The sequence below is a fragment of the Dryobates pubescens genome, chromosome 17 (genome assembly GCF_014839835.1).
Source record: "Dryobates pubescens isolate bDryPub1 chromosome 17, bDryPub1.pri, whole genome shotgun sequence".
Taxonomy (NCBI): Eukaryota; Metazoa; Chordata; class Aves; order Piciformes; family Picidae; genus Dryobates; species Dryobates pubescens.
The window spans coordinates 16,318,093-16,332,535 of NC_071628.1; the positions used below are offsets into that span (position 1 = coordinate 16,318,093).

The window sequence follows — 14,443 nt, forward strand, 5'->3', positions numbered from 1 at the left end:
GGTAGGCGCACCTGTTGGTAAATCAGTAAAGGCATTACTGCAGTAAATGCAAATTAAATCCCTCTTTCTGAAGTGAATAAATGCACCTGCAGCTATCATAGGCACTATCATACAGTACCCATGCTGTTCTCTGAGCACCCTGCCACTAATGCAGGCAGCCGTGGCATCCCTGGCAGCGTGGCAGAGAGGCCTGGTACTCTACATGTCAACTACAATGGCTTAGCCACAGCTAGGCAGCCGTCAAACACCTCTGCGCAAAAGGAACAGACATCTCTGGGTAGAAAGCTAGTGGTTTAATACAAAATCTGGAAGAAGAAATGCATTAGGAGTAGCAGTGTCGCGGCCCCCGAGCAACACTGTCCAGGACTAGTGCTGCCTGCTGCTATCCCGCCTGCGCTGCTGTGCTCGACTTCTGCTGACACAGTCCTCCGCAGGGCGAACAGGCAGCCCCGTGCTGCGCCACCGCTTCCGCCCAGGAGGGGGCGCGGCTCCGTCAGCGGCGCCTGCCGGGAGGAGGGGCGCGGGCCGGCGCGGCTGCGCTTTGCGGACTGCTGTAAAGCAGCATCGAGTGTCGCGCTGCGTCTGGGGAGGGAGCGGCGGTAGCGGCGGGGGCTGCGCAACAACAAAACGTCGCCTGTCTCGCATCGTGTCACCGGGGCCCTGGGAGCTGCGGCGAGGTCGGGGGACAGCGGCGACGCGTGGGGCGGGCGGCGGGGCAGGGCGACGCCGCGGAGGAGGTAGTGGCCTCCCGGGCCGCGCCAGGCAGCGGCGCGCCGTCCCTGCGGTGCCCGCCGGGTCCGCTTCCTTATCTCCGGCCTTGAGTAAGGAGCTGGCGGCACCCGCCTCTTCCCCCACGGCCTTACAGTCTCAGGTATGGGGGGAAAGGGGCGGTGGGGGGAGGGGTGATGCACCGCTCCCGGCGGGTGAGGCCTGCAGGGGCCGGGAGGGGGGCAGTGGGCTCTCCTCTTCAGCCCCGCCTCTCGCCTTGCCCCACAACAGTCACCGGCAACGGTCAGCCGCGCGGCGAGGCGAACCGCGTCTTGGTGGAGCTGGCCTGAGGGGTGCGGGGGCAGTTAGGCGGGTGGGAACTTCACGCCGATTTTTATGTTTGTGTTTGTTGTGTAGGGGTTTTTTTTGGTGTGGGTTTTTTTGTTTGTTTTGTGTTTTTTTTTTTCTCCTCCCCCCCCTCCCTCTTGGTGCCTCGTTGACGCACAAAGCAGCACCTTCACTGCGGGAATCCGCAGCACTCTCTCGGGTTTTGTCTCCATAAAAATGTGTATGTTTTTCTTTAAGGAAGTGAGTGGGGGGTTGTGTGCGGAATAGGGTTTGTTACAGCGTCATTTGTTTTGTTGGAAAAGTTGTATTCTGTTTCTTAACCCATGTTAAAAAAATCAATCAGTCAATCATTGTCAGATGTTTTTTCCCCAATAAACGAGGAAGCAGCATTAATTCGAAAATGTAGGCCAGCACCTTCAGAGGTAGGTAGGTAGGTTTGTAACTCTGAGTAACTTTTATTGAAATGGGCAGATGTGAGGGGTCTGTGTACTTTTTTTTTTGTTGAAGAGCTATGTTTGGTGATGAAGGCTGAGCATACATTTGTGCAATTTTTGTGAATTTTGAGTAAGATGTTTCATGGCTTGGAAAGGTTGTATGAAATCATACATAAGGCTTGATTACTTTAGTTAATTAAATGATAGCCTGAATTGCTGAAACTCAAGTACTCCAAAAGAAGATCTAATACAGGAGGTAGGATCTTGCTGTAATAGCCCAACTGAATTTGATTTCAATGTCTTTACCTCAAGTTTTTGAGGAAATAAAAAGAATTGACTGCTTGATATGAAAACCGAGGTAGCATTCATCATGGTGGAATATCCATGTTATAAACCAATAAAGGAAAACTAGGGTTTGAGGTAGTGAAATGAGACCTTACGTTGTCTTCCAGTAACCAGTAGAAAATTAAAAAATTAGACTAATTCTGTAGACCTAGTAGAAACAGTTTTTAGGAAAATTAATATTTAAAGTATTTGAATATTTTGTCACTCTTAAAAACAAATTTGAAAGCTGCTTGTAGTTCATATAATTGCAGTCCTCCCTATCAAAGTATTCTTTCACCAATTTAAATGTTTTTATTAATCTTTTTGTTGGATAGAAGGCTACCTGAGGCAAAAATAACCCCAAACCCCCAAACGCCTGTTAGCTAACATTGCCACCAATTCAGATTTGGTTTTGTGCAGGTGTGCAAAGATTGAAAGATGTGATCTTGGTTCATTTTATAAAGTGAACATCTGGTCACCTGTTCCAAGCTGTTCTCCACAGTACAATTCTATAAAATGACCTATTGAATGCATGAAGTAGGAAAGGCTATGTGCACATTTTGATTTTAATTTAGTTAAAAGTATATGATACACCAGGCTTACTGTTTTAAGACTCTTGATGTCTTGCATATTTAGAAATATGTTTGTTGATGGATGAAGTCCTGGCAGCTACAGCTGTGGTTATGTCTGGTATTGGGAGCCAAGGGGTGAACAACAGCTCTTAGTATTCATGCATATTTCACATGTCTTTTCAGAATCTGAATGGGAACATTCTGACCTTCCAGAAATGTCTTTTATGAAGGAGTGGCTTTTGTAAAAGTGTATTAAAAATGTATCTTTAACACATCTGTGGCTACTTGTTAATTTAACAACTTTTGCAGGCTTAACATAGCCAGATCAGTTGTAACAGTTGTGTCTTTCAGTGGACATGGCCATGTTGCAATAACACTTAGATGACTGCAGTTACAGCCTTTTATCCCATCTTTCACCTCAGTTTGTATTTCTTCTGATGGCAAGGACATTATTTTAAGAAGATACAGGTAATAGTGGCTTCCTCTCTAGCTGGCAAACTATGGAGGCTTGGATGTTAGGCAGTTGGATAAATGGGGGGAAATTGCTGTGGGGGGTAGAACTGGGAACAGGATTATTTAGTTTGTGTGTAAACAATGAGCCAAGTATGGAAGGATGGAGTTGCCATAGCCAGATGCTCCATAAAGATTTCCATCCTCTGGCCTTTAGGCAGCCTCCTCTAGGTCAGTTTTTGTCACCACATCTGTAGTGCTTTTGCTGTTTGCATGTGAGAGAGGTTGAGAAGAGATTTAGAAATGTGTATATTGAATAATGTTGTGTGTGACGTATATGCAATATAGGGATAGGACAGCTACTCCCAGTTATAGTCTCTCAAGTTTTGTCAGTGTGACATTGACAAGCATCTTCCAAAGTCTCTTTAAAGGGAACACAAAATGTATCTCCAAAGTGTTATATTGGTGAACTTCCTTCAGAATTAACTTCAGTGATTTTGTTGGTTGCCTGATGTAAGGCCTAACAAAGGCCCCTAATGGAGCAGAGGGGAAGGAAGGAAAGAAAACCCTTTCATGTAACTGAAAGTTTGCTAACAAGATTGTTTTGTTATTTTATATGTTTTTTTTCCCCCTATAGTTTATGCTATTTGGAAAAGTAGCTGCTGTGAACTGAAGTGTTGTCGTCTGTACTAAGTGTTTATGTAATGAAATCTGAGAAGTCTGTTTCATGACTTTACTAGCAAGTGACTTCCTTCTGTTTGTTGTTTTGGTGTGGTTTTTTATTTGCTTGGGGTTTTGGTTGTTGGTTTGGTGGCATTTTGGTTTTGTGTTTTGTTGTTGTTGTTCTTTTTGTGTCTTGGTTTTTGTTGGTTGTGGTGTTTGTTTTGGGTTTTGTTTTGGGGTTTTTTTGCCAGTAAGGTGTAGTCCTAATACTGGCTGCTTTTATTATTTGCCCACTGCCACTTGGCTTTGCTGGGTGACAAGTAGAGAAGTCTCCTGTGCTGTTACTACCTCCTTAAGTGGTAAGGACAGTTACACGTACCTCAGGGGTCAAAACTGCCAGAGGGACCAAGAAATAAATTTTTGAAGTATTTTTATATAAGCAGTATAACTCAGAACTTACCTAGCTGTCTTTGCAGGCAGAATTCCTGGTTCAGGTCTTAAGCACCAATTATAAAAAAGTGTATTTTGTCATTCTTTTGTAAAGCTACAACTCCTTATTCCCAAGATCATTGCTGTTGTGTTTGTCTTGGAGTTCACTAAAATGGAAACATTCCTGATTATCAAATCATAATGCTTATGTCTTAAAACCATGATTTACATAGTGTTAATGTAGCTAACTGAGTGCAAGCCTAGGACAGAGAAAAGAAATGTCTAGACTGAAGAATGTGCTTGTTAACATCATGTTTGTCAAATCCACTTCTTTGCATCCATTATGCAAAGCCAAGCAGATTCCTTGCCCAGGTGGGCATGTGCATGATAATGCTTTGCTGATGCTTGATACTAGAATTTCTGTGGGTGCCTTATGCTCTTGGACTGAATGATAGTATATTGTGAGAGAACTAACTTGTTTGTAGGAATCTGCAGAATTGCTCTTAGCCTGCCAGCTGACAGAGACGGGGCACTTCCAGCTGCACATGCTCCATGTATTCTGTCTAGTCCAGCTGGAGCTAGGCCACAGATCAGTCTTTAGGGAAGAGCTCTTCTATTTGCAGCTGTCCTGTACTGGATTCTTTTAGACGATGCGAGAGACACTTTGAATTGTCTCTCCATAACCATACAGTAGTGGTAATTCTCAGGGGTGAATAATAACATGTCATAACAGAGACATTCTGTAGGTATTCTATAGGTGGCTTGACAGGTCTGTTGCAAGGTAATTGCTTCACTGATATGAATTGACTTATGCATTAGGAAAGAAGCCTTGAAGGTCTCAGAGGAATTTTTGTTGCAGATAAAATTATGGAGACTTTGCTGGTCCCTGGGGATGGATACTGTTGATTACAGTACTTTACAGGACAGTTACAGTGGTCTGACTTCTCTTTGAGATGACTTTGCAAAGATTAATCAGACTAGTACTGTACCTGAAATAACATTGTTTCACTTTAAGTGTAGATTTTTCAAGCCAGTAGTTGCTCCTAGAATTGCCCAAAAGGAGTGAATAAGCCTGCTTTGTGTTGCTTTGTCTTCTTGTGCAACTGTAGCACCCCTCTGCAAAGCACAGACAAACCCTTCTGTCTGGGCTAAATGTCTCTGGGAGACTGCAGACAAGAACCTGTCTCCAGAACATTATCATATATTTAGTATCTAATACTAATACATGTTCTTCAGAAATACTGTAACTTTTCTGTAGGGCAAAGGTAAGTATTCTGTTTGGAGAATTTTCAGGTAATTTTGTCATTCAAAAATTGGATGTCATCATGGTTGGCTGCATTAAAGCAAACAAAGTAAGTTGAGAGTAGTTTGTAATGGTGTTTCATATTATCCTGTGAATAAAGACATATTCAATGCTACATAATATCAAAGCAACCATACCAGTGTTCTATATTACCTTCTGATTGTTGTTGTTCTATAAAGAGGTATAGATCTTTAACTGTCAGTTGCTTTATGTTCTGGCAGAGATTAGCAGACTGATATATAGTATGCTAAAAATTAGTAGCAAAACCAAGCTTTTGCTTGTTTTGTTTTTTGTTTTGAGCACTGTTTGTTTCATGAAGTCGTGAAAATGAACGACCGAAGTGAGGAACAGTGCAATAAAGTTTCAAAATCCAATTGTGCTTGGTTTGCTAATACTGCATTGTATGGGTTGACCCTTCTTGGTCGGAATGATACAAGTAGGGCCTGGCTGCCTCTTTCAGTCTAACAAGTGGGGTTTTTTCATGCACTGCTCCATGCGTTCTTATTTTTGTTGGAACGGGGCGTGATAGCACTGAGATTAAATCTTCATGGGATTGTGTTGGAAGTGCATCTTCTCACATGGCTCCCAAGTCTTCTGTTAACCTTCTTGTGTTAGGCCCATGCATGAATCAGTCCTCTTTGGTTCTCTGGCCTTGAGAAACAGAAGTGGTAGTACTTATGTTATCTCACTTTCGCTGTAGGTCTTGTATGAATTTTATAAGCTTTTTCAACGTGTCTTGATTTATCCAAGCCTTGCCAAAGAATAAAAGTACAGTACAGCTTTTTAGGGAGAGGAAAGGAATGACTCTTGGTGTTCCAAAATACAACTTGTGCAATACTTTCATTCAGTGGTTCATACTTTGAGATCTTGATAGCCATGTTTGTCAAAAATACAGTACTGTGGCAGGAACAGTATACACAATGGAAGATTTCTTTGTGCATACCAGACCTCAACAGTGAGTTTTTTTCATTGAGATAATAGTGCCAGTATTAAGCTTGTCATAGCAAAAATAGTGTTAAAGGTAAAATCTGACGCAGGCCACATATTAAGGAAGGGAATAAGAAATAAGAGGCCTGAATAAAGGAACTACAAATGCAACTGGCACAAGCTTCCTTTCTCATACAATCTTCAATACTTTCTTGCCTGATAGCATTCTATATATGTACACTTGAGTTGGATACGTAGATGGTCTAAGACAGCATAGCATTTTTATGGACGTGGAATTGCTGTGTTCTTTCTGTGATAATGATGACAGCGTGTTCTGCAAGTTCTTGGTAGTGTTAGAGAGCTGTGGTATTGGAAAGAATTTCTTTCTGCATTGGTCTCTAGGCTTAACCCTACTGCATACCTGGGTTGTCTGTAAGTGCATTTAGGGTCTGAGTGGTAGGGAGTGCATCAGACAAGGGGAAATAATACTGTGTTTGTAATTGAAGGAAATAAAAGATGGGGAAAATGAGGAAATAAGCTACTAACTGCTTTATAAAGAAAGCTTTTTTGTTCACTGCTTTTCATCAAGTTGGCTAGAAGTGTAGAAATTTGCTGAATGAATTGGCTGTCTGGATGTAGGTGTGTGTATTGCACTAACAGGACAGAGACCACTAATTTGGGGTTATACAAGAAGCATGTACTTAACGTAGGCATTTCTGCGAAGTGACTGGCTGGTCATGTGTCAAAGCACTGTGTGCTTACTGTAGCCAAAGCTGGAGGGAATTGATCAAGGTGCTTTTTGACACCTGAAAGAGATTATTTCTTGGTGGTGAATGGAGTTGGCTGTTTTAAAATGTATCTAAAAATACATTTTCAAAGTCATAATACATTAGATAATCAACCAAATTTACACCAAAAAAAAGAGAGTAGATGTGTAATGAACCATTTCACTGCTTTATAATGCTTTATTGCTGTAATTGTTCAGTTGCTAGTAATGAAATTAATTCTTAATGACAAAATACGTTGCTCCATCTTTAATTTAAATGTGTCCTGCTTTTATATGTGACGATAAACTTGTCTGCTCTAAAGAGTTCAAAGTTCGAGCTTGTATTTTGGCTTAGCAATTTTGAGGGACTTCCCTAGTTTGCATGAATTTTCTTGCACTGCTGTATGTTTTGGCATTATTAGTATCAAAGGTCTTTATTTTCTGGTGTTAATGGTAAAAGCCATGTACACGGTCATGCACTTTAGAGGGGAACTTAGAATCTATTTATAGTTTTCAAGAACTTAACAGCTCTTCGTAGAGTCATTACTTAAAATGGCTTACTCTTACTACATAATTTTTCTTCTCCAAAGTATTGATTCTGTAAGTTAATAGGCAGACACTTTGATTAGGAAGGAGGATCACTGATATTCATTGAGCTTATTTGCTGCATCTTGTCGCTCTTGGAAAAAGCGTTTGAGGACTACTTTTTAATTAGAGGGAGATTTTGTAGAATAGTCTAAATATTTAACAGCAGATTATGTCATTCTAATGAATTTTAACTATTTGCATGATATTTTTGTAGTCCCTCTTAAATTTTGACTTCTGTGTAAAAAGCATTTGTATTATATGTAATATGGGTATTTCTTATGCCTAACTACTGAAAATACTTCAAATGGATTGGAGTCTACACAAATACTAAGCTCTTCTTCCACCTTGTCTCTTTTTTGGTCAGATCTTTGAACAAAAGGATTGTAATAGCATTTCTAAATAGTGAAGAAATGGATTATTTGTCATTGTTGATTGCTACTATTCACTTCAAAAATATACTCACATGTAAGCTGTTTTGTAATTTTTAATTGGATGCCAGCAGCTCTCCTGTGAGTAATCAGTTCTTCAGGTTCTCTGTTGGTTAGCAAAAATCAAGACTTCTTGTTTACTAGGTTGAGTTACTGCAGACATTTCCATTGTTTTAAGAGTGCAAATGTAAAGGATGGGTAAATCTGAGTTAGCTATTACATGTAGGCTGTTTGTCAGAATGAGACTAGTATATAGTGTTTGCACTGTGTGGTGGTTTAGGTGTTTTGTCGTCTTGCAGTAGTTTGAGAATTTAAAAAGTATAAACTTCTTTGCCTTTTTTTGTTTGTTTGGGGTTTTGATTTTTTGTTTTGCTGTAATTTAAGTAGTCTACCTGTATTTCAGCACAGTGGTCTTTGTGCTAAGGTAAATAGAGCTTATACAAAGATAATCACATTCAGAATGCAAAATTTAACATACCAAGGGAGATTTCCATGATGGACTTGAACAATAAGAGCAGAAGGGGGAAGGGGAGACTCCAGTGATTAGAAGGGAGACTTTTGTAAACCAGCCCCTGATTGTGTTCACATAGTGAGGAACATTTTAATTGTTGGGTTTTTTTGAGAAAACTTCAGAATTGAATAAAATTACAATTTTTTAGAATGACATTGTTGATTATAGGCTGGACATGTAGTATGTGATAGTAAATTATGACTGTCTTTGAAGCCTGTAAGCTATGAATAAATAAATCCACCTCCCTCCAGTCATAATATTTTGTGGATTTTCTGAAAAAACAATGCTATGAAATACAGCATTTTTGTGGGAGGGGCTGGTTTGCTTTTGGACTATGGAAAATATTGACTAGACTAAGTGTGGCATTTTTAAAAACAGTGATGCATAAATAACATACCAAAATACTGCCTTAAAGGTGACCTTGAGAGAGAATGAGCAAAAGCCTATGCTTATTCTCTGTGTGCTTATAACAAGCTTGAATTATCATTTTCTGTCCATGTATTGAAATTTTGTAAAAATGAAAGTTTCAATTTTCATGTTTCAAAGAAAGATGGTGCATGCATGTGATGGCAAGTATGTGCATAGGGAGGAACATGTGAGACCTGGTATTTTACTTGGGAGCTGTCAGGAGTGGAAAAGGGTAGGTACCTGAATTCTACAGCTTTAACAGACACTTCTTAGTTCTTACACGTCTTACTTTAAGTTTTATTCCAAGGTGTTGTTTTTTCCCCTAATTTAGCAATTATTTTTTTCCAGTCCTAGAGAAGAGTGTAGCCTTATCTAGTTAGTGCATTCCACTAAAACATACTGCAATAAATATATGTATAGTCCAGGACATAAGTTTTCTGTTTAACACTTGAAAAGAATAAATTTCTACTGTGAATTACGCTTTGAAGAAGCGGAAGTAAGAATCTTGTTTGTTTGTATATGCTGAGGAGGTTTAGTCCAATTTACCTGCAGTTAGCTTTTGACTTAACTGATATGAAACATACTTCTCTGGTGTAATTCCAGTAGAAAACAGCAACACTTTCTAAGCTGTCAGAGGGTATAGCGTTCTGAAGAATTCAAAGGCTCAGGCAGAAGATTGTGGACCTGACTAGGCATGTTGCTTGACCTGCTGTAGATCTTCCCATCGTTACCTTAGACTTTTTTTGTGATTTCATGCATAAGAAGCATCATTTCCACATAAGGTATAGTTGCCTGTGTTTTTGTTACACAGCATTCTGATAGTTCAGGGCAACCTGCTGCAAGCTAGGCATAGCTGTTTGTGTGCTAGTGCGGTGAATTAGATTGGGATCTGATCTGATTGGGAGATTTATTTTTCGGATTGGCCAGCTCTGCATTCTGGTTTAGTGTATTTAAATGTTTTTTCTAGAAGAGAGTAGGAGATGGTCTGTCAAGGAACTGATGAGGGAGGGAGAAAAGGAGGGAGTGCTTGACTGCTCAAGTAGTACAAATGTCAAATGTGTACTATAGCCTTATTAATTTGAGACTGAAAAAAATTGCTGTTAGTGAAGAGTGATTTAGTGGTTATCACAATGGGAACTCAATTATTTTGTCACCTCGTTTTGTGAATTTAAACAGAAGGCAGAGATACCAGACGAAGCAGGTTGAAGGTGAATATATTACTGAGTTTAGTGTTGCCTGTCTTTCTTAGGAGTCTTCCACTACTACAGGAAATTGTCTTTGAAATAGTCTTTTGGGCTAATGTTGCATTGTTTATGCTGGCAGCCTAATATTTTGACAGGGAGTGGAACCTGTCTGGTACCAACTATAAAGGAAACATGATATATTCAGTTTCTGTCACAGAATAGAGTCAGAAGTACATGGACTAAAAATCACTTTGTGTATGACTTTCTACTATGAATGTATAGGGACTTCTAAAAAAACCTCTAGGTAATAAATGGATTCCTATCACTTACCCCATAATAATAACAGTCAAAATTTGTCCTGTTTTACACAGAACAGGCTTGAAAGGGACCTCTGGACATCATCTACTCCAACCTCCCTGCTGAAGCAGGTTTACCTAGTTCAGGTTGCACGGGAACACGTTCAGGCTGGTTTTGAAAGTCTCCAGAGAAGGAAGGAGACTCTACAACCTTTCTGGGCAGCAGTTTTGTTCCTTTTCATGTCAGAATAGGACCATGAATTCTAAGACATTGATTTTTATAGCTCAGTTGTCACTGTACGGTAGTGTGTATTGTGTTAGAGGTGTTTACTATCCATATATACAGTCATAGAGGATGATGCAGGCTTTATTTCAGGATGCAGTTTAGTTGATGGCTATTGGAACTGTGTCACTGAAACTTAGCTAAAAATAAGCAGTAGCCTGTAAAACTCTCATGTTTAAGAGTTGGTAAAACACACATTGCCTGTGAATTTAGCAGACAACATACCTCAGTATTTACTCTGTAAGTGATCTTGTTTTCATCGACTGTAAGAACTTCCCTTCACTGCGAGTTATAAGAGTTCTATCTTAATTCTAAATGATGTTGTTAAGCAATAGTCTTACTATTATGAAACAGTTGTATTTCAGTTGCTGCATCTCCCAGTGGGGGATTAGTCTTAGCAGTAAATGGCTTTTCTCCTATTTCAATTTTGCTTCTTTCTCTTAATGCATATCTATTTTTATTTTTAGGCCTCTCTTAAAACTTTCCATGTCTAAATGGACTCCTGAATGTAATATAGTTTATACTCTAAAAGCGGATATGAAGAGTGAAGTTCCTTCTGATGCACCAAAGAGACAGGAGAGTCTGAAGGGGATCATCTTGAACCCTGAGCCTATTGGGGCAGCAAAAAGCTTCACTGCAGAAGTTGAGATGATTGCCAGTAAAGTAGGAAATGAGTTCTCTCATTTATGTGGTGATTCTCAAAAGCAGAAGGACATGAATGGCAACCATACAGACCAAGACAAAAGTATTGTGGTGCGAAAAAAACGCAAGAGCCAGCAGGCTGGTCCTTCATGTACTCAAAATTGTCCTGATAAAGAAAACCAAGGAATCTTAGGATTAAGACAGCATCTAGAAACACAGAGTGAAGACAATGATTCTTCTTTTAGTGACTGTATCTCTTCACCTTCATCTAGCCTACATTTTGGAGACTCTGACACAGTAACATCTGATGAAGAAAAAGATGCTTCTATGAGACACCCTCAGGCAGTGTTGAATACTACAAGTAGAACTCATAGCGCAAGGTCACAAAAGTGGCCTCGGACTGAGGCGGACTCTGTACCTGGGTTATTAATGAAAAGGCCTTGTTTTCACAACAATTCTTTAAGAAGACTTCCATACAGGAAGAGATTTGTGAAAACAAGTTCGTCACAGCGGACACAGAACCAAAAAGAACGAATTTTAATGCAGAGGAAAAAGCGGGAAGTGTTAGCTCGAAGAAAGTATGCTTTACTACCCAGCTCCAGCAGCTCCAGTGAGAATGATCTCAGTAGTGAATCTTCTTCCAGTTCATCTACTGAAGGGGAGGAAGACTTATTTGTGTCTCCTGGTGAAAACCACCAGAACAGTACAGCTGTTCCTTCAGGTAAAACAAAAAAAGTTTCTGAGGTACTTCCTATGAATGAGCTTTCATCATGTACAATACGTGTTTTTATAATGTGCTTTGAAGCAGTTGTGTTTTCTTAGCAAGTTATACCACAAATAGACTTACTGCAAGTAGTGTAAACATTACACCATAAGTTCTTGATGGGAAAAGTACATTCATAGCTTCAAGTATAATTGCAACAAATCTTCTCTCTAGTATTAATGTAAAAGAATCTGATTACTCAATCTGATTAGTTGCTTGCTGTGGAGTTGCTCCACAGATTTTCTTTTTTTTTTTCTTAGCTGTTGAATTATGTGAATTTTAGCTATTCTAGCTTTGTTAACTGTTTGTGGGAATATCAATTCAGATTTCAGAATGTAGAAGTATCTGCTAATACCTAATTAACTGTGCTTGGTTACTTAAATGTATAAGAAGGAGAAAAAAAGTGCTTATTGTGATGAGAGCCCAAAATAGGATTCAGTTGAAAATAGAAATAATAGGAGAAAACTCTAAGGCCTGAAGTTGTGGAAAGTAAAGTATTGTGTATACACCAGATATTTTACCTAGATAAATTCAATGCTGTGTTCTTGCAGTTGGTTTACATAGATGTCTCTCTTAAGGGCATATTTGTGGGGACACAAATGTAGTGGTTGTGGTTTGGTTTTTTAAGCCTAGGAAAGTTACATTTGCCAATTGTGTTAAAGCGTATTGAAGAGTATGGTTTGTAAATCATGTATGGGGATTGCATACATCCATTCGAAAAAATAATGTGGAGAACTGCTGTGTGAACACTTCTGTTTCCAAGTCAATAGTTTCTTCTCATTTTCAGAGAAGCTGAAGATATGTGTGACTGTAAAAGGGTGTAGGAGCATTAACTCTTTTTCCACACAGACACACAGGGCACCATGCAATGATGAAACTAGTATATGGATGAGAAAATGCTGGTTGTGTTTCTTAGGCTATCATCTATTTATAACTATGATAAATGTACTTAAAATAGAAATTTCAGGTTAGTGGGTTTTGGGGGGTGTGTTTTTTTTTTTTTGTAATTTGCTTGAACTGTTGATCTATTGCCCTTTTTTAACACAAATTCAATTAATACTACTTAGGTGCTTCTGTTTCCCTTGAAGCATTGAACAAGTATTTCTGTAGTCAGGCTTTCCGTAGGCGTTTTCAAAAAACCATTATAGAGAGCAATCTCTTTAAAAACTGCAATGATTAGTGAATATTCATACTGTTGAGGTAACTTCTGATAATTCAGTGATTCAGTGTGGTGTTATTTTGATGGTAAGAAGACTGAAGCTTGCAATTTGTTTCATTTAGTGAAATGGAAAAGTGCATTGTCCAATGGCTTAATTTCCGTAGTGTTTGAAAGTAATACTTTGTTTATGAAATTGTTTATTCTCATGTCATGAATGAAAAATTGACTATCTCTGCACCAGTTAATTTTAGATTACAATACTGACATCAGCTGTAATTTAAATAAGATATGCTTTAAAGAATGTGAGTTACGATGGCTGTATGTCCAGACTACACTTGCAGTGAATGGAGAAGTAATTCTGGCTTGCAGTATGTTAATACTTTTTCCAGTGGGAATATCTATTGATAGGAAAGTTTTGAGCATTTTATTTACATTGTAGATAAAATAGGAATTGAATAGACCTATGTCCTATTTTTAGTAAGATAAAAGTGTGATTAACACTTTGCATAGCTCTCTGTTGTTTTATAAGACACTTCTAGTTATTGAATTAACTGGAATAGAAATGAGGCCAGATGGAAAAATAACTATGGAACTTCTCTGTGTAGTGAGCAAGCATGATGGTGTTTCTATATGAGGAAAGAGTTGTATTGCTAGCTTGTTAATGTTAGGGAAGATTATTTTTTTTCTCTGCATTGGCACATGAAGCTTACATATGCATCTGCTGAAATTACAGAATTTACTGAAGGACAAAGAGCTTCTGCCAAGAATATGAGGCCTGCAGCATATATAGAATCATAGAATCAATCAGGGTTGGAAGGGACCATAAGGATCATCTAGTTCCAAACCCCCTGCCATGGGCAGGGACACCTTACACTAGATCAGGCTGGCCAGAGCCTCATCTAGCCTGCTCTTAAACACCTCCAGAGATGGGGTCTCGACAACCTATTCCAGGGTTTCACCACTCTCATGGTGAAGAATTTCTTCCTCACATCCAGTCTGAATCTCCCCACCTCCAACTTCATTCCATTCCCCCTAGTCTATCACTACCTGATATCCTAAGAAGTCCCTCTCCAGCCTTCTTGATAGAATCATAGAATCAGTCAAGGTTGGAAGGGACCACAAGGATCCATCTATATGTAAAACTACTAGAGGATAGACTTAAGAAAAGAGGAAAATAGTAATAATGATCAGAAAATACAGTTTTAAAAGATATGGTGACAAACTAATTTTTAATAAACATTCAGGTGATGTGATTCA

General features: G+C 39.3%; 1 protein-coding gene across 7 annotated transcripts in view; it reads left to right on the forward strand.

Annotated features, from left to right (window-relative positions):
* RNF111 (ring finger protein 111) overlaps nt 1-14,443 on the forward strand; it is a 55,386-nt gene that overhangs the window by 8,722 nt on the left and 32,221 nt on the right. For 6 of the 7 annotated variants that reach the window (XM_054169014.1, XM_054169017.1, XM_054169019.1 and 3 more), the window contains exons 1-2: nt 565-871; nt 11,090-11,985. In XM_054169014.1, the coding sequence (XP_054024989.1) occupies nt 11,109-11,985 (877 nt within the window). In that variant the 5' untranslated portion in view covers nt 565-871; nt 11,090-11,108. Of the gene's footprint in view, nt 1-564; nt 872-11,089; nt 11,986-14,443 lie in introns of those variants that run through there. The other variant, XM_054169021.1, reaches the window with a different exon arrangement.